The sequence below is a fragment of the Salvelinus sp. IW2-2015 genome, unplaced genomic scaffold (assembly GCF_002910315.2).
Source record: "Salvelinus sp. IW2-2015 unplaced genomic scaffold, ASM291031v2 Un_scaffold4680, whole genome shotgun sequence".
In the NCBI taxonomy this organism is placed as follows: Eukaryota; Metazoa; Chordata; class Actinopteri; order Salmoniformes; family Salmonidae; genus Salvelinus; species Salvelinus sp. IW2-2015.
The window spans coordinates 12,367-32,496 of NW_019945949.1; the positions used below are offsets into that span (position 1 = coordinate 12,367).

A 20,130-nucleotide genomic window follows, 5' to 3' on the forward strand; every position below is an offset into this window, starting at 1 on the left:
AACCACTTCCCCATCCCTCCTCTTCTCTCCCTTCGTCTCCCACCAACCATCAGTCACAGACACATGGCCCTGCTGGTCCTGAGAACCACCTCCCCATCCCATCCCTCCTCTCCTCTCCCACCAACCATCAGTCACAGACACCGGGCCATACTCACTCATAATGTATCTCTGACTGTGTCTGAAGCATTGTTAGATGAGATGAAGGAAATATAAGTTCTCAGGTCAACCTAAATTCTGTTTGGGGGGATGAGTATGATTAGACCATATAGYTTTCTAGCACCAAAGGTGTYCAAAAACAGCCATTGTGCTCATGAATTTTGGACAAATACTAGATGTATAGGCTACWAGGTAAAACATATCTCAGAATAATGAAGATATGTAGAGGGCTGCCTGCTAGGACACTGTTGATGGTGCTATGGCTGTTCACATGCTGCTCACTGCGCATGCCTATAGCAGGTGAAAGCTTTGGCTATCAATAACTCTGGCACTGCCAGAATCACAATCTATCCATGGAAACATATAGAACTAAGTGTTGAATCGCTTGTCATTGATATTACACACTAAATATAGCCTAGCTCAGTGCCCAAGCAAAAGGCAGCATTGGGGGTAAATAAAAAAATAAAAAAAGATAGACGTTTTATAAAGGAAGTAGCGCCCTCTAGAGCCACCATTGCAGACTGCATAGGTTTTTTCCATCAATTTGGGCAGCAGACATTTTCAGGCTTATGATATGCGCCAAATTGTAAGTATCTGCTAAACAACGTATTAACTCGACCAATTAATTAACAAAATAGCGAATTTGAATTATCAGACCGATATAAAAGTGACGTTGAAGTAAGCCTTCAATAACATTTCAGGACAAAATGGAATTCAATGGATTCAAYGATGGATTCTAACAAAATGACATTGTCAAAGTCAAAAGTAATTTTGGTGCAACATGCCTGGCCAATAAACATCCTTTTTCCTTCATCATCATCTGCTTCGGCCTGATGAAGCGGTCAATCTATTTTTCGAGATTGATTAACGTTCCTTATAGCCATCCACGCTCAACTCATSATGCCTAATTGTTTACAATCTGTTCGACGAAACATGGCTGCTGTCAAGTGAGCTGTTGATGGTGCACCGAACAGTTACAATTCACTTATATGTTCTCTTAAATTATTTATTTTAAATATTTTAATTCATAACAGTGTATTGTGACGGGGATAGTTTCAATAGTCTSCGTTTTACTTTGGAACAGTCACAAATTCCTTCACCCGCGATAACGTGCCAGTTAGCWTYACTAGCTAGCTAGCTCAAGGAGAACAATGACGGCAAGCTCATCGGGTGGAAACACCTGTCTCACTGCTAAAGGTTTGGACATTAGTCTCGCAGCCCTGCAAAGACAAGATCCTTACATCAACAACATTGTAGATGTAGCGAGTCAAGTGGCGTTGTATACTTTCAACAACCGATCAAATGAATGGGTGAGTTAAGGGATGCTACCGCTGCTCTGTTCGCGCTCCCTTCTCTTTTCAACAAAGTTGCATGCTATCTAACGTTAAGTAACATCTTAGCGGACTGATATGGATGCCACATTATTAACTAGTTTGCCAGTTTGAATTCACGTGGTTTTGGGAGATGTGGCCATAGCTAGCATTCCAAGAAGCTAGAAAGCTAACTAGCTAACATCACCCTATATCGCTTTCACGTCCTAGTCGGAACTAAGAAACTCAAATGTCCGACTTGCTAACTGGTTGGACGAGGCACGTGTATAACTAACCTATTAACGAGTCGGACATTATCTAATTCCGACTAGCACGTTAACTTGGCAATAATGCCAGCCCCACTATCTGCATTCGAGATGTCGCCGATGAATATGACGCGTCGCCTAATGCCGCGTTTCAAACTGGGAACTCTGGAAAAATACAAGGTCAAATCATGACGTCAGTGATTTTTAGGCCAGAGTTCCCGAGTTGGTATGCCGAGTTGGAAGACCGTTCAAATCGATTTTTCCCAGTCCGAAAGTTTATATTTATTTTCCGAGTTCCCAGTTGTTTTGAAGGCGGCATATCGCCCACGAAGCTCCGATTTCAAACTCACATTAGACAGCTCAGCAAGCGTTTTGTCAGAATCGGTTTGTGACTCACACATAATGGAGGTTCCCAGAGCAACTATCGTAATTTACGGCCTATAGCGATGGAGTTTAGGATGAAGTGTTTTCAAGCGGCATCTTTTCCTAAAACACCATGCAGAGAGGAGGTGGTTAAAAGGCTCTGCATGGTCAATCCGACGTCTGCAGTGGCCATACAGCATTTACTGTTATGCGGCCTCTACAGAAGTCAAAGCAAACATACATTTTGCGCTTTGCAGAGCTGTTGTCAACTAAGTGAGTTTGTGTTTTATACAGGACCTCCCGTCCCCCCCCTACGTCAACCAATCATGTTAATGTTGAGATGTATGCAGCCCTCCACATTATTACAACATTTGAGAGGCGCACAGCGATGTGGTATGGAGCTTGATTTGTCTGGAGGCTCCACAATTGCATCACACCCTCCATTTGAAGCCTCCGACCACATTAACCGGATCAAACATAAATAGTCTTTAAGTGCATGTTTGAGCATCTGTCTATACTGATAGGATGGAAAGGGAGCTCAGCTTTCTCCATTCAATAATTTCCTTAACATTTATAATTATTTCACAATACTAACGATGGATCAGCTCCTAGAGAGATATTACCACCTATGGTTTCAAATATTGGGGGAACTTATTCTAATGTTTACCCTACAAAAAAGAGCAAAATCACAGATTTGGCACGTTATTGTGCATGTTAAAGCCAATTTATGCTTGATCCAAAATGTAGTCATATGGAGACGCGTCATACTTATCGTCAACAACTCGAACGCACACATACCGGGGCACATAGTACCCATTGCCCTCCAGCTAGTTATTATTGTTAGATGTGGTGGACGAGTTATTTATCACATTGCTACTAGTTTGTAAACAGTTTTCAGACTGAATGTTGACATAGTAGCTAACTAGGTCAATGAATATCAGCCACCCATAACCAAATCTGGTGTGAATACTTTCTTCTGGATTTGGTCAATTCCAAGGTAACACAATGACTCTGATTTTTATCACTTATAAATTGTGCTCCAAACAAAAACTAATGATTGCAAAGTTAAACATTTACAACTCTATGGATAAGGATGATTTTGAAGAATATTTATCAAAAACACATTTACTTGATGCAAGGTACAAAGTTTGGTGACATTAACAGAATGACTGTTTGTGCAGTCGTTCTGTTACCCAACTTTGCATCTGTTCCTTTAAGTAAATGTGTGTTTTTTGTGCTTGTGTGTAGAGTTGTGTGGTTTAACTTTGCAGTCATTGTTTGGCGTACATTTTAAAGTGAAAAATCTGTCTCTCGGAATCACTCTGTTATTGTGGAATTGCGTACTTGGTTCTGTGGGTGGGGGTGACGGTGTTGAACCCCTCCCTTTTCACAAATAAATAAATAAAATATCCAGGTGTAGGTGCTCCCCAAAATCATGATTGGTCCAAATAATCAGTGACTCAAAAACCATCGCCCCGGAATAAGTTTTCTTCATAACCCTCATATCCCACAGCCTACGTAGCATTTTGCTGTGAATGTTAAGGAGAGATCGATGAAGACTCCGTTCAAGCAAATCAACGTCCCTTTCTAATGACCTCAACCCTAATCAGTTCCTGTGTTGTTCTGCAGGAGAAGACTGACGTGGAGGGGACCCTGTTTGTCTACACAAGGTATGATGGCTCTTTCTCTATGTACTTCCCCGTGAGCTTTGCCTCTTGGTGGGGTTGCTTCCCAAGTGGCACCCTATTCCCTTTATGGTACGTCACGTTTGACCAGGGCCCATAGTCAAATGTAGTGCACTATATAGGGAATAGGGTGCCATTTGGGACCGGTCTCTGTGTGTACTTCAGCTGTGAGCTGAGAAGCCTGCCTCCATCAGGTTAAATATAATGGGCTTAGTGGGTTAGCTACGTCAGCCCCCCCCTCCCTCTGAACAGATTGGTTATCACTGAGTAGACTATTATGGCACACCCTATCCCACCCAGGAAGTAGGTCTTCAACATGTAACACCTTTTCTGTTTCCTGTGTCGGGACTACTTGAACACGTTAACACCTTTCTGTTTCCTTTAGGACCTACGTTAACACTGTAGCACCTTTCTGTTTCCTTGTAGGCCTACTTGAACAGAGTAACACCTTTCTGTTCCTTTGTGACCTAAACTTGAACATGTAACACCTTTCTGTTTCCTTGTAGGCCTACTTGGAAACATGTCACACCTTTCTGTTCCTTGTAGGCCTACTTGAACATGTAGCACCTTTCTGTTCCTTGTAGGGCTACTTGAACACGTAACAACCTTTCTGTTTCCTTGATAGGCCTACTTGACATGTAACACCTTTCTGTTTGCCTTTGTAGCCTACTTGAACATGTAACACCTTTCTGTTTCCTGTAGGCCTACTGAACAGTAACACCTTTCTGTTTTCCTTGTAGGACCTACTTGAAACAGTAACACCTTTCTGTTCCTTGTAGGCCTACCGTGAACACGGTAACACCTTTCTGTTTCTTGTAGACCTACTTGAACATGTAAAACACCTTTCTGTTTCCTTGTAGGGCTCTTGAACATTACACCTTTCTGTTCCTTGTAGCCTACTTAGAACATGTAACACCTTTCTGTTTCCTTGTGGGCCTACTTGAACATGTAAACACCTTTCTGTTTCCTTGTGAACAAACTACGTTGAACATGTAACACCTTCTTTTTCCTTGTAGCCTACTTGAAACACGTAAACACCTTTGCTGTTTCCTTGTAGGCCCTACTTGAAACATGTAAAAACCCTTTTCTGTTTCCTGTAGGCCTCTTGTAAGCCGTGTAATTAAATCCCTTTAACTAGTGGTTTTAACTTTTCGCCCCAGAGAAATGACATACCCAAATCTAACTGCCTGTTAGCTCAGGACCTGAAGCAAGGATATGCATATTCTGATACCATTTGAAAGGGAAACACTTTTGTGAAGGTTTGTGGAAAGTGGAGATGAATGAGGAGAATATACACATTAAGATCTGATAAAAGATTTAATACAAAGAAACATGTGTTTTCGTATTTCATAATTTTTTGGTTCATCTTTTGAAAAGCTGAAAGCGAAAGGTCAGACATTAACATATAGAGCCTCAGTGTAATGTAGACTGACCAGTGAGAAAAGACATGTCTATGTCTCCGGAAAGTTCTAGTCACATTATCGCATATTGAGCAACAACCGTCCCGGTTTTGGACTACCGATCCCGTAGAGTTACTCTTTCTATTCATTGCCCTTCCTGGTTTGTGCCTCAGGCGTAGCATCCTCCCAGACATGGCTCACCATAATGAACAGGGCTGAGTATGAGAACCTGATCTGAACCCATCACTAAAGACCTTGGACTTCCAGCGAGGATTCCGTTCCTACTCTACAGGAATGCTCGCTGTAAGTCCCCTGTACTTGTTAACCACTTACCTACTAGTACCACGTACCCGCTCAGTGTACAGGTACCCTCCACATGTACAGGCTGTTAACCCTACCTACATAGTAACCAGGCTAGTTAACCCCTACCTACATAGTACCAGGGCTATTAACCCTACCTACATAGTACCAGCGTGGCCTCACGTTAACCCTTCCTACATAGTACCAGGGCTATTAACCTCCTACATGTTAAGCTACCCTACCTACTAGCTACAGGGCTATTAACCCTACCTTACATAGTACCAGGGCTAGTAAACCCTACTACATAGTACCAGGGCTGTATTAACCCTAGCCCTAACATAGTACCAGGGATTGTGTAATCCCCTGCACTGTTACCCTACCGACAAGTACCAAGGGCTCGCTGTGTAAGTCCCCTGTACTGTTAAAACCCTACCTACTAGTACCAGGGCTTTGTGGAGGCTGTGTTTACATCACCACTGGGAACCGATGTGCCGGAGGTGGTGCTTTTACATTCACCACGGAACTATTGTTGCCGCAGAGGTGCTGTTGTACATTCACCACGGGAACTATGTGCCGGAGGTGTGTTTACATCACCACGGGAACTATGTGCCGGAGGTGTGTTTGCATCACCACGGGAACTATGTGCCGGAGGTGTGTTTACATCACCACGGGAACTATGTGCCGGAGGTGTGTTTGCATCACCACGGGTACTATGTGCCGGAGGTGTGTTTACATCACCCACGGGAACTATGTCCCGGAGGTGTGTTTACATCACCACGGGAACTATGTGCCGGAGGTGTGTTTGCATCACCACGGGTACTATGTGCCGGAGGTGTGTTTACATCACCACGGGAACTATGTCCCGGAGGTGTAGGCCTGTAGATGGTGATTGTTTTCATTCCAGAACATATTTATTTCAGTCCTGCTCGGCTACACATCTCAGGAGATTTACATTTGATTAGACCAGATCTTACATTTGTAAAAAGAGATTGGATGTGAATCATGGTCAATACTAGTGGAGAGTTCGCCGTAGTTTAAACAGATTAAAGATGCAGCTAACTTTCTACCATGTGGTGTCGTCCAGGAATCCTGGCCCATCATGGAGCACTTCATTTAAATGAGAGAACTATTTGCAGAGTGCATATCAGACCTGGGTTCAAACACTATTTGACATCTTTCAACACAAATTTTGAGCGTATCCCCCGTCCCGGCTGGAGTGCCTGATGGGTGGGATTTATAGTTTGGGGACTATTCAGTTAGTCTGTTAAGCCACACAAGCTCAATGAAGCCCAGATAAAGTGGTTGAAATGACTTGGAATAGTATTTGAACCCAGGTCTGTTGCAGGCTGAGAAAGAGACTCAGTGCTGCAGACACCCACCCTGAGGAGAGGAGCCTGGAGCCGTCTCATCTAGTGGCTGTGGCCCCACACGTCCATATATGGTTCAGAGGTATTTTTGTGGCAGTCGTCCCGGGTTTGAGTGCCTCTGTGCTGGTTTTCTACTGCAAGTGTCCTGCCAACAGCAGAGACCCAGCCAACCAGCCTACTACGTTAGATACAAACCAACCTGTCGTTATAAGTGGGAGACACACTACACACACACACACTACACACACACACACACACACACACACACACTGATGCACACATCACTCTCAGTGACAGGCAGGTGGAATGCTTTAAGATATTGCTGGAGTCCTCGTTCTAATTATTAGACATTTACACACAAACAAAACTGTCCGGGGGGGGGGGGAATATATAGCTAACTGAGTTATTTATATGTGATGACGTTAAGATCACCACACGTCCCTCAACATGACCTTTCACGAGAGGTCACAGAATCTTATCACTAAACAAATATTTGGTTATGGGGTCATTAGCTGGTGGAAGTGCCAGCCAGGCTGATTTAGAATGTTGTCTCAACTGTGACGTCGTTGTGACATTGACAGCAAGGGTTTCTGTTCGCCGGTAATAGCCGTTTTTTTGAACGATGGGAAAGAATAAAAATATTTTGAAAAGCCGATTTAAATAAAATTGGTGCCGGCCAATTGTCTGGGAGGAGAAGAAAATATCCCGTTGCAAAATAATACTTTTAGTCTATTCATTGATGGAAAAACCAGTTGATGGAAATACATTTGACTGGTTGTGATTTATTGGTCTATAGGTTAATTTGCATAATCGTGTGGATTTAAATTGGGGCGTGTGCACAGTATTGGTTATCTATCTGGTTTATCACACCATGCAGACACACATCTGTCAGACATCACAAGAGCTGCTACAGTATCTGACAGCCAATGCTTAGTCAACGGAAGGCAGGCTTCCTCAGGGCAGTATTGCATTGTCTTAACATATACTTCACTGTTTTGAAACCTGAACCATAACATATTATGAGGCGTGCCTTACCTTCACAGTAGCCTAGCCAACATCTGTGGAGGCCATTCTTCTATATCAACTTTCATTGTCCAGTAGGCAGAAGCACAATSCTGGTTATATTAGCATCCCGTGCTAGTTGTTACATGTTAGATCTCCCCTCGTTCTAACAGATATTTTCATCTCTGTCACATGGAGGCACTCGCATGTGCAGTGCCATTTTGACAATAGTGTTTTCCCCGCTAACTGCATTCTGGAAGGAACGTCCGCGTGTAGCCTACTACCTTGTGCACATTGCTGCGCCGATAATGTGAAGAAATAATACTTTATCAACATTTTAAGCCAAATCTTCTGATCTATTTCATCGGACTCATTGCTTTTTAATGTAAACATGTTTAATGTATCTGAGGCCTACTGGTTGTATGAGTTTGGGATCTATCGTCCCACAACTGTCCCAGAGTCTGTTTGGAAAAGGCAAAAAAAAAAAAATCTCGACAAGCTGACAATAGAATAGGTCAACTTTTCTACTATGCAGGATAGTAGTTTGACGTAGGCTAGTGTTTCCCTTTATAGTGCACTACGTTTGACCAGAGCCTATGTGTTCTAAATAGCACCCTATTCCCTTTATAGTGCACTACGTTTGACCMGAGCCKATGCGTTCTAAATAKCACCMTATTCCCTTTATAGTGCACTACGTTTGACCAGGACCAGGCCACTATATAAGGAATAGTGTGCCATTTGGGACACAGACATATGACAAATCTTTGAGGCTTTCCTTACCTCCTGGTCGTACGTAGATGTAGTCCATCTCTGTCTCTGTGATGAGCATCCCCTTGGCTGGCCCAACCTCCGGCTCCTCTTGAAGACGCTCATGTTTGGGTTTACGCTGGAACAACCTCAACATAGTCCCTCTAAGATGATAGTCTAGTAGTGGTGTTGTGGAGCTGCTACTAGGTGACAACGTTTCCTCTGGTACTGCTGAGATACCAGTCTCCTGTCTGTCCTCTGGTACTGCTTGATGATTACCAGTCTCCTGTCTGTCTGTCCTCTGGTACTGCTGAGATACCAGTCTCCTGTCTGTCTGTCCTCTGGTACTGCTGAGATACCAGTCTCCTGTCTCTGTCCTCTGGTACTGCTGAGATACCAGTCTCCTGTCTTCTGTCCTCTGGTACTGCTGAGATACCAGTCTCCTGTCTGTCTGTCCTCTGGTACTGCTGAGATACCAGTCTCCTGTCTGTCTGTCCTCTGGTACTGCTGAGATACCAGTCTCCTGTCTGTCTGTCCTCTGGTACTGCTGAGATACCAGTCTCCTGTCTGTCCTCTGGTACTGCTGAGATACCAGTCTCCTGTCTGTCCTCTGGTACTGCTGAGATACCAGTCTCCTGTCTGTCCTCTGGTACTGCTGAGATACCAGTCTCCTGTCTGTCCTCTGGTACTGCTGAGATACCAGTCTCCTGTCTGTCCTCTGGTACTGCTGAGATACCAGTCTCCTGTCTGTCCTCTGGTACTGCTGAGATACCAGTCTCCTGTCTGTCCTCTGGTACTGCTGAGATACCAGTCTCCTGTCTGTCCTCTGGTACTGCTGAGATACCAGTCTCCTGTCTGTCCTCTGGTACTGCTGAGATACCTGTCTCCTGTCTCTCCTCTTCCTTTAACACGCCCCTTTTGTTCTATGAGGAAATAATGAACCAATAGAACCCTTTCTCTGGTTTCCAATACTGAGGTACCTGACCTGTCTCTCCTCCTCCTGTACCTGTCTGTCCTCTAACAGTACTGTCTTCTCAGAGAGACTGTCTGGGTAATGTCTCAGTCCTTCCCAGAGAGAGTAGTATACTAGTCTAACCAGACTAGTCCCTGTAGCTACTAAGCTAAGTGGTCTCTCCTCAGCTCCTCCAGAGATCTCTCTCCTCGCTGGTTCTTTATTTTCCCAGGGTTTGGAGTGTTGTCTGGTCCTTTTTCCAGGCGGTGACCTTTAGCTTGGCTCTCCACAGCCCCAGGCAGGCAGGGCAGTGCAGGGTACACAGCTCGGGGGGCAGACAGGATGGCAGCAGGCAGGCAGACGGACACAGTAGCAGCTCCAACCTTAAGATCCAGCTACTCAGACCTCCCAGTGCTTTTACCCGCTGTCCTCACTGACTCAGTGACTCTCTCACTGTAGTCTGTCTCTCTGTCAGTCAGGAGACAACAGGCTCTGGCCTTCAGTCCCTCAGTCCTTCCCTCAGTCTCCGCCTTGTCCTCCCCACTTTACTCTTCTCTCCTTTCACTCTCCTCCTTTCTTATCTCACCCCGTCCTCTTTTCTGGCCGACCGGCGTGCCAGAGCGTTATCTTCCTACGTGGCCTATTTGAGGCTGTGGAGTTCTTACTCTGATGGAGGTGACAGGAGAACTGTTCCTGGTCTTGCCTGTCAACAGGGCTCCTGTCTCAGTCACGCTGAGTAGAGTAGTGGCCTGGCTTCTTAACTCTCCCTGCTGCAGAGCCTCAATAACCCCTCTACCCCAGCACCTAATGAATCCGGCCCCAGCCTGCCCCCAGCCCTGGGTAACTGCCACAGAGACATGTTGTGCTTTCTCATAGCACATATCTGTCTCTAATATTGACGTTGGCTCCACTGACTAGTTATTAGACTAAGAAGGTCATGGTGACAGAACCCAGAACCTCCACATCATCCATAACGATGTCATGAATCATGAGGAGATTAACACAGGACTTTAAAAAAAAAATGTATTTTATCTTTTTTCATCCATGATAGTCCACTCTGTAAAAGTCGTCACAGTTTCCAAGAAGTTAACGTGGTCTGGCATGAGTCATGACTGATAATGATGTACATTTTAATATAATGGCTGTAGGTAATCCCACTGTGTCTCAATAGTGGAATATGTTGTGCTCTGCTGAACACAGCCCAGCCGCCACTTCCTGGAATCTAGCGCTATGTCTTCCGTTCCGGGAATGTGAGGAATCGTCCTGGATGAACGGTGTCCCAGTAGGAGAAAGGGTTAATACTTAGCACCTTCTCCACCGTGGGGGTTTATACGTAGCACCTCTCCACCGTGGGGGGGTTATACGTAGCACCTTCTCCACCGTGGGGGTTTATACGTAGCACCTTCTCCACCGTGGGGGTTTATACGTATCACCTTCTCCACCGTGGGGGTTTATACGTAGCACCTTCTCCACAGGGGGGTTATACGTAGCACCTTCTCCACCGTGGGGGGTTATACGTAGCACCTCTCCACCGTGGGGGGTTTATACGTAGCACCTTCTCCACCGTGGGGGTTTATACGTAGCACCTTCTCCACCGAGGGGGTTATACGTAGCACCTTCTCCACCGTGGGGGGTTATACGTAGCACCTTCTCCACCGTGGGGGGTTATACGTAGCACCTTCTCCACCGTGGGGGGTATACGTAACACCTTCTCCACCGTGGGGGGTTATACGTAGCACCTTCTCCACCGTGGGAGGTTATCCGTAGCACCTTCTCCACTGTGGGGGGTTTATACGTAGCACCTTCTCCACCGTGGGGAGGTTATACGTAGCACCTTCTCCACCGTGGGGGGTTATACGTAGCACCTTCTCCACCGTGGGGGGTTTATACGTAGCACCTTCTCCACTGTGGGGGGGTTATACGTAGCACCTTCTCCACCGTGGGGGGGTTTATACGTAGCACCTTCTCCACCGTGGGGGGTTTATACGTAGCGCCTTCTCCACCGTGGGGGGTTATACGTAGCGCCTTCTCCACCGTGGGGGGGTTATACGTAGCGCCTTCTCCACCGTGGGGGGTTTGTACGTAGCGCCTTCTCCACGGTGGGGGGTTTATACGTTGCGCCTTCTCCATGGTGGGGGTGTCCCATAATATCACATTTCCCCCAAGTGTTCACTCGTTCACTACTTCCCACATCTAAAAGCGTTGTATTGGTTGGAGGCATGGCCTAGTGGGAGTTTCCACCATATTTCTTATACCAGTTATTTCATTTTTGAAATCAGTTAAGGAAGTGAACAAGTGCACACTTCGAGAGGAAAGAGAGATGATTGGCGCGTGTATTTAGCCGTGGCTCTGGCTCTAGGGCGTGTATTTAGCCGTGGCTCTGCGCGTGTATTTAGCCGTGGCTCTGGCGCGTGTATTTAGCCGTGGCTCTGGCGCGTGTATTTAGCCGTGGCTCTGGCGCGTGTATTTAGCCGTGGCTCTGGCGCGTGTATTTAGCCGTGGCTCTGGCGCGTGTATTTAGCCGTGGCTCTAGCCGTGGCTCTAGCGCGTGTATTTAGCCGTGGCTCTAGCGCGTGTATTTAGCCGTGGCTCTAGCGCGTGTATTTAGCCGTGGCTCTGGCGCGTGTATTTAGCCGTGGCTCTGGCGCGTGTATTTAGCCGTGGCTCTGGCGCGTGTATTTAGCCGTGGCTCTGCGCGTGTATTTAGCCGTGGCTCTGGGCGTGTATTTAGCCGTGGCTCTGGCGCGTGTATTTAGCCCGTGGCTCTGGCGCGTGTATTTAGCCGTGGCTCTGGCGCGTGTATTTAGCCGTGGCTCTGGCTCTGGCTCTAGGGCGTGTATTTAGCCGTGGCTCCGGCGCGGGGATTTAGCCGTGGCTCTGGCGCGTGTGTTTAGCCGTGGCTCTGGCGCGTGTGTTTAGCCGTGGCTCTGGCGCGTGGGTTTAGCCGTGGCTCCGGCGCGGGGATTTAGCCGTGGCTCCGGCGCGGGGATTTAGCCGTGGCTCCGGCGCGGGGATTTAGCCGTGGCTCCGGCGCGGGGATTTAGCCGTGGCTCCGCGGCGGGGATTTAGCCGTGGCTCCGGCGCGGGGATTTAGCCGTGGCTCTGGCGCGTGCGTTTAGCCGTGGCTCCGGCGCGGGGATTTAGCCGTGGCTCTGTGTCTGAGGGGACTGATGTTGACGTCGCTGCTGCACTGAACTCTGTTTTATCTGGATTTAGATTGGAGCCTCCATTATGGCCGCTGACTGACCTGTGACCTGTCTGCTCTCTCTCTCTCTCTCTGTCTCTGTCTAGTAGCTATCTATGGCATCTGGTTCTATGATAAGGCGGACTGCCAGCGCATCGCAGAGCTTATGAAGTAGTGAGTAACACACACACTCCCACCCTCTCTCTCCGTCTCCCCATGACACTGTCCCTGCAAGCTATCATCACTCACTGTCTACCACCAGCTACTTGCCACTGGTGTGTCTGAGTGACCATCTCAAATGGTGCCCTGTTCCATATAGTGTGGGTGTGTGCACTACCATTACCAGTCACAACACAGACCGACTGACCGACACAAACCTCTAACCTCTCCTCTCTCAGTCTGACGAAACAGGAACAGGCCCTAGCCAGCGGGGTCAACAGGAACAGGCCCTAGCCCAGCGGGATCAACAGGGTCAGGGGGGCTTGGTGTCTCCTCGAGCCCTGGAGGCAGCAGGGAAACCTGGGAAGGGACAAGGAGTGGACATCCTGCAGATGCTGACCAAAGCTCGCAATGAGTATGACAAGGTAGGTCCCCACTGTATGTGTTTACCACTATGACAAGGTAGGTCCCCACTGTATGTGTTTACCACTATGACAAGGTAGGTCCCCACTGTATGTTGTTACCACTATGACAAGGTAGGTCCCCACTGTATGTGTTTACCACTATGACAAGGTAGGTCCCCACTGTATGTGTTTACCACTATGACAAGGTAGGTCCACATCCGCCACGCTGGTCCTCAACACAGGGGTCCCTCAGGGGTGCGTGCTTACTCCCTTCGTCTACTTCCCTGTTCACCTACGACTGCGTGGCCAAGCACGACTCAACACCATCAAGTTTGCTGACGACACAATGGTGGTAGGCCTGATCACCGACAACGATGAGACAGCCTATAGGGAGGAGGTCCGAGACCTGGCCGTGTGGTGCCAGGACAACAACCTCTCCAATGTGATCAAGACAAAGGAGCTGATCGTGGACTACAGGAAAAGGCGGTCTGAACAGGCCCCCATTAACATCAACAGGGCTGTAGTGGAGCAGGTTGAGAGCTTCAAGTTCCTTGGTGTTCACATCACCAACAAACTAACATGGTCCAAACACACCAAGACAGTCATGAAGAGGGCACGACAAAACCTTTTCCCCCTCAGGAGACTGAAAAGTTTTGGCATGGGTCCCCAGATCCTCAAAGTTCTACAGCTGCACCATCGAGAGCATCCTGACGGGTTGCATCACCACCTGGTATGGCAACTGCTCGGCATCTGACCGTAAGGCACTACAGAGGGTAGTGCGTACAGCCCAGTACATCACTGGGGCTAAGCTGCCTGCCATCCAGGAGCTGTATACTAGGTGGTGTCAGAGGACGCCCCAAAAATTGTCAGACTCCAGTCACCCAATTCATAGACTATTCTCTCTGCTACCGCACGGCAAGCGGTACCGGAGCACCAAGTCTAGGTCCAAAAGGCTCCTTAACAGCTTTTTCCCCCTAAGCCATAAGACTGCTGAACAATTGATAAAATGGCCATCCAGACTATTTGCATTCACACACCCCCTCCCCTTTGTTTTTACACTGCTGCTACTCGCTGTTTATGATCTATGCATAGTCACTTTACTCCTACCTACAAATTACCTCGACGAACCTGTACCGCCGCACATTTTACTTGGTACTGAGCTGACAAGGTAAATATCTGTCGTTCTGCCCTTGAGCAAGGCAGTTAACCCACTGTTCCCCTGAACAAGGCAGTTAACCCACTGTTGCCCTGAACAAGGCAGTTAACCCACTGTTGCCCTGAACAAGGCAGTTAACCCACTGTTGCCCTGAACAAGGCAGTTAACCCACTGTTCCCCTGAACAAGGCAGTTAACCCACTGTTCCCTGAACAAGGCAGTTAACGCCACTGTTCCCTCTGAACAAGGCAGTTAACCCAACTGTTCCCCTGAACAAGGCAGTTAGCCCACTGTTCCCTGGCGTCCGTTAAGGCAGCCCCCCCCCCCCCCCCCCACCTCTCTGATTCAGAGGGTTAAATGAGGAAGACACATTTCAGTTGAATACATTCAGTTGTACAACTGACTACTGTAGGTCTCCTCCTTTCCCGGTACCGCCTCTATATAGCCTCGTTATTTTGTTACTTTTAAACATTTTTTACTTAAGTTTATTTAGTAAATATTTTCTTAACCAACAATGCAGTTACGAAAATTGTTAAGGGCTTGTAAGTTAGCGTTTCACGGTAAGGTCTGCACAGCACGACAAGGTACTAACACACCACTACCACTAGGGGGCACTAAAGCATATAACAAGCCTGCAGCCTGTGATCAATGTATTTCTGAGGAAATAAGATGTCTGCTGCTGTATCATAATGTGTGCATACTAATGTATTCCTGAATGCGCCATGTATGAACATGGGTTAACTGAACGGACATCAATGTCCTGTTATTGTCTCTCTCTCTCTCTCAGGGTGGTCAGCCAGAGCCTAAAGAGATAGGAGGGTGTCGTGTCCTTAATGCCAACCCCAGCCTGATCAAACCTATCCCTGTCAAACCTATGGAGAGATATCCCCATCCTGGGCTACAGGAGAGGCCTGTTCAGGTACACACAGCCTTTCCCCTTATTCAACCACAATGGAAATAAGTACATTTTAAATGGGGTTTATCTACCCTGTGAATTAGTGTTTTGTTTTTTTTATGGTCAAATTGCTGATTTCTAACACAGTGTTGACCTGGTTTCACAGTTAGGCTCTACTGTTTGTTTTCCTTATGTCCTGTCCGTTTCACACCACTGATCTCTCACCCTCTCTCTCTCTCTCTCCTCTCTCTCTCTCTCATCACCCTTTTCCTCTCTTAGGGTAGTCAAGGAGAGCCAGGCCCTCTCTCTGGCAACTCTGTTGGTGTCCAGCAGCCCAGAGCCGAGCTGGTCTCTCCATGGCTGGGTCAGGGTCAAGAGGCCCAGGGTCCCTGCATCAGGGGAAGCCTGGAGGTGTCCGCCCGGCGGTGGCCCGCTCCTTGTCCTACGACGACCCAGTCCAGGCCCAGCTCCAGGAAGGGGGTCTGATCTCAGGCAGCAGCCCTCGCAGCACTGCCCTGCCTTCCAGAAGCTCATGAAGGATGCCGCCGCCTCCTCTCAGCCTCAGAACCAGCTCCAGGGAGGGGGTCCTATGGAGCAGCTCCAGCGAGGGGGTCCTATGGAGCAGCTCCAGCGAGGGGGTCCTATGGAGCAGCTCCAGCGAGGGGTCTATGGAGCAGCTCCAGCCCGTCTCAGAGTCATCCGAGAACAGACTGCATGAGAACGGAGCCCCCTCAGTCCTCCACCATCGGACCCAGGCCAGACAAGACCCCATCCAGAGACTGTTCCAGAACCAGCGCCACTTCCACCACCCCTTCAATGACGACCTGTTGTTCTCGTCCTCCTCCTCTCCAGCAGCCTCCTCCTCTCCAGCAGCCTCCTCCTCTTCAGCAGCCTCCTCCTCTCATCCCTGGTCTCCAGTCTGCCCATCCTCAGCCTCTCCTGGTGGATGTGTTGGGCTTCCCTGGTTCTCAACACCATCACGTCCACCTCCCCCCCCACCAGGCCCAGCCGTTGTACTTCAGCCCCACCAAGCCCCCCCAGATGCTGGTCCCCATGTTGCCCTCACACCCCTCCCAGTCTCAACCTCCCCACCAACCCCAGCCTGGTCATCCTCAACCTCAGTCACACCCCTGTCACCCTTTCCACCCCTTCCAGCAGCCCCAGCCCTTATACCTCCAACCCCTGCCAGGTCACCCCCAGCCGGGGCAGCTAACTGGTGTCGTCTCCCCCCATGAGCTGCTCCAGAGGCTGCAGCTGGTTCAACAGGAGCAGAGTCTGGTCCCGGAGCCCACTAGGCCTTCCTCTAACCTGGCTCCCCGCTTCCACGAGCCTGCCCCTCTAGCCCCCTCAGCCCCCCCAGCCATGGGGCAGCACGGCCAGCAGGCGGCTCATTCTACAGCCAGGTCTCTGGACAGTTTGGCTGACAAGAACTCTGCAGGCACCGCTGCTCAGAAGTTCCAGGTAAAAAACAAAATATATCCTATCTGACTCAAAGGACTGTAAAAAAATAAGTGCTGGAGTGGTTTTGTACAGGGAGGGGTTTGTGGAAGTACAGTCTCTGTCTCTAACCATCTCCTCTCCATCTCCAGGTGATCTCCCCCCAGCGTATCCCAGCCACGGTGGCACCTACCCTGCTCCTGTCCCCCAGTGTCTTCTCCCAGGCCAAGCGCCCCCAGGCCAAAGCCTCTGGGGTCACCCACTGCCCCCCTGGCCCTCGTCCTCCCTCAGCCCTCCTGGCCCCACAGGCCCCTGACGACCCCCAACCCAGGGGCCTCTCTAAGAGCCAGCTCCAGGCCACCCTGCTGCACCTCATACAGGTAGGAGAGAGGACGAGCCAGGCTGGTTTTACTGTACGTCGTTACAGTTCATATAAGGCAGTGGTCACCAAACGGTCGATCCAGATCAACTGGTTGATCTTCAAGGCTTTACTAGTCGAGTCATTCCTAACGTTTCTGGAGAAAAGACAACGATGAAGGATGGCGCTTATTTTATTTTTTAGCCCTGTTGGGGGTGGGTGCACTTGATTCAGAAGCCCTGTTGGCGGTGGGTGCACTTGATTCAGGAGCTCTGTTGGCGGTGGGTGCACTTGATTCAGAGCCCTGTTGGCGGTGGGTGCACTTGATTCAGGAGCCCTGGTTTGGCGTGGGTGCACTTGATTCAGAAGCCCTGTTGGCGGTGGGTGCACTGATTCAGGAGCCTGTCGGCGGTGGGTGCACTTGATTCAGGAGCCCTGTTGGCGGGGGTGCACTTGATTCAGAAGCCCTGTTGCGATGGGCACTTGATTCAGAGCCCTGTTGGCGGTGGGTGCACTTGATTCAGGAGCCCATGGCGGTGGGGTGCACTTGATTCAGGAGCCCTGTGGCGGTGGGTGCACTTGATTCAGAGCCCTATTGGCGGTGGTGCACTTGATTCAGGAGCCCTGTTGGCGGTGGGTGCACTTGATTCAGAAATTTGTACACAACATTTTTGAGAAATAAGCTTTTTGTTCCGTTTTATTTCAGCTCATGAAACACGGGACCAAGACTTACATGTTGCGTTTCGTTTCTCTTCAATGTATTTACATAACAAGACGAGCAGTTCTGCAGGCGTCAAACTCTCCCCTCCTTGAAGAAGCAGCTGGTCTCACACAGCCAAATGGGTTGTCCTGAGTTCCTGACGTTTATGTTCACTGTCTTTCTGCTCAGGACACCGTCAGACACACTGTTTATGTTCCGTCTTTGTACAGCCAGACAGTCTTGCCAAAGACCTTGAGGTTATTCATCGAAGTGCAGACACACACTGTCCTGCTAAAGAGAGCTGTTTCAGACCAGAGCAGACAGACACTGTCCTGCTAAAGAGAGCTGTTTCAGACCAGAGCAGACAGACACTGTCCTGCTAAAGAGAGCTGTTTCAGACCAGAGCAGACAGACACTGTCCTGCTAAAGAGAGCTGTTTCAGACCAGAGCAGACAGACACTGTCCTGCTAAAGAGAGCTGTTTCAGACCAGAGGCAGACAGACACTGTCCTGCTAAAGAGAGCTGTTTCAGACCAGAGCAGACAGACAGACACTGTCCTGCTAGAGAGAGCTGTTTCAGACCAGAGCAGACACACACTCAACCTGTCCAAATACTAATGTTTTGTTTGTATTCCACACTCCTGATCAGAGTATTCTATCGCTCGCTTATCTCTCTCTCCTCTACTCTCTCCCTTCCTCTCTCTAGCTCTCTGTCTCTCTCTCTGTCTGTCTCTCTCTCTGTCTCTCCTCTCTGTCTCTCTCCTCTGTCTCTCTCTCTCTCTCTCTCTCTGTCTCTTCTCTCTGTCTCTCTCTCTCTCTCTCTTCTCTCTGCTCTCTCTCTGTCTCTCTCTGTCTCTCTCTGTCTCTCTCTGTCTTCTCTCTCTCTCTCTCTCTGTCTCTCTCTCCTGTCTCTCTCTCTGTCTCTCTCTCTCTGTCTCTCCTCTCTCTATCTCCTTCTCTCTCTCTCTAATTCGCTGTTCTCTCTCTTTCAGAACGACACTTCCTTCCTGGATACCATCTATGAGTCCTACGCCCACCGCTTCTCCACGGAAGCCACCGCAAACAAGTTCTGAGGCCAGGGCCCTGTTTAATGAGGCACCCAATAGAAAACTGTTTCAAAACGCTTTGCAACGGAAGTGAAAATAAGCATTCTTCTGGGACAATCCAGGGACCACCTCTCCCCTGCTTTGTCTGTTTCTTTTCCGTTAGGTGCCTAATAGTAAGTCCCTGGGGTCATGCCCAAACCGGCACAATCATTTTTATAATGGAAACCATTTGCTGATCTAGCTAAATTAGTCTTCCTAATGTGAGCACTGTGGATGTAACCTGTGGATTCAGATTACAAGGAAATTAGATTTTTGCCATTTTTAAGATTTAAGTCAAGATGTTTTTATCATAAGAATAAAATAATTGAAAGTTTGAATGGGATATTGTAGTAAGAGCAATCAAACAATTGTATATGTTTTGGAATGACTGTACTTGTTTTAAAAGGTTCCTCTCTTAACTAAAATGGTTTTCCAGGCATTTGACAATGTTTAACCACTTGAAGTTGGATGAGTTTATTTTGAACACTTTATTAAGTGGAAAGTCCAGTTTTTTTAAATAGACAATATTCCAGTCTTAAGCTTGTGCTACCTCTCAGAAGTGACCCTCTGTTAGAGTAAACGTTTCCCAAAGGAGGAATTACACCGTACTTTAGAACCTGCCATTTATTTTCATAATGCGACTGGCTTTATTTCCAGATGTCTGAAACTCAATGTACAACGACGCGGGTTCAGAGTATTCGGTGCTCACACATGCTGACTAGTTTGATAGACGGTTTAATGTATCAAAGGGTTTAAAGAAACTATTTTATGTTACGAGAGAGAAAGATAATAGAATAGTTTGTCTATTTTTCTATGCCGTTGTCATACAAGGACATTTAAAAACACCAATGTTGCAATGACCTGTATCACTGAAACAGGAAGTGTTTAATTTACACAATCTGCCATGTATCAAGTATTTTAAAACCTGTGGAATCTGGAGTCCCATCATTTTGTTCTTTGTTTTGAAAACCACTTATTTTATTTTTATGAGTCAAACATTCTGAGTGACCGCAAAGCCCACTACGTGACCTTGTTTCCTGTGTAATGATTGAACAGTCTCTGGACCACAACTGAATTGGAAATAAATGAATGTCTTCTTCAAAATGTCTTCTCTGTCTCAAATGTCTTCTCTGGTCAAAACGTTTCTCTACAGTAGGGCTCTGGTCAAAACGTTTCTCTGCAGTAGGGCTCTGGTCAAAACGTTTC

General features: G+C 47.9%; 1 protein-coding gene across 1 annotated transcript; it reads left to right on the top strand.

The window, feature by feature from the left end:
- Positions 1 to 1,050: 1,050 nt before the first annotated feature.
- Positions 1,051 to 19,437, top strand: dcp1b (decapping mRNA 1B). The gene is given in 15 exon segments (XM_070441741.1): positions 1,051 to 1,466; positions 3,725 to 3,765; positions 4,033 to 4,036; positions 5,360 to 5,483; positions 12,840 to 12,906; positions 13,131 to 13,164; positions 13,203 to 13,316; positions 15,238 to 15,369; positions 15,625 to 15,717; positions 15,720 to 15,840; positions 15,843 to 15,932; positions 16,012 to 16,139; positions 16,141 to 16,806; positions 16,935 to 17,162; positions 18,832 to 19,437. Coding segments are annotated over 15 exon segments (2,082 nt in total). The 5' UTR covers positions 1,051 to 1,307; the 3' UTR covers positions 18,913 to 19,437.
- Positions 19,438 to 20,130: the final 693 nt, after the last annotated feature.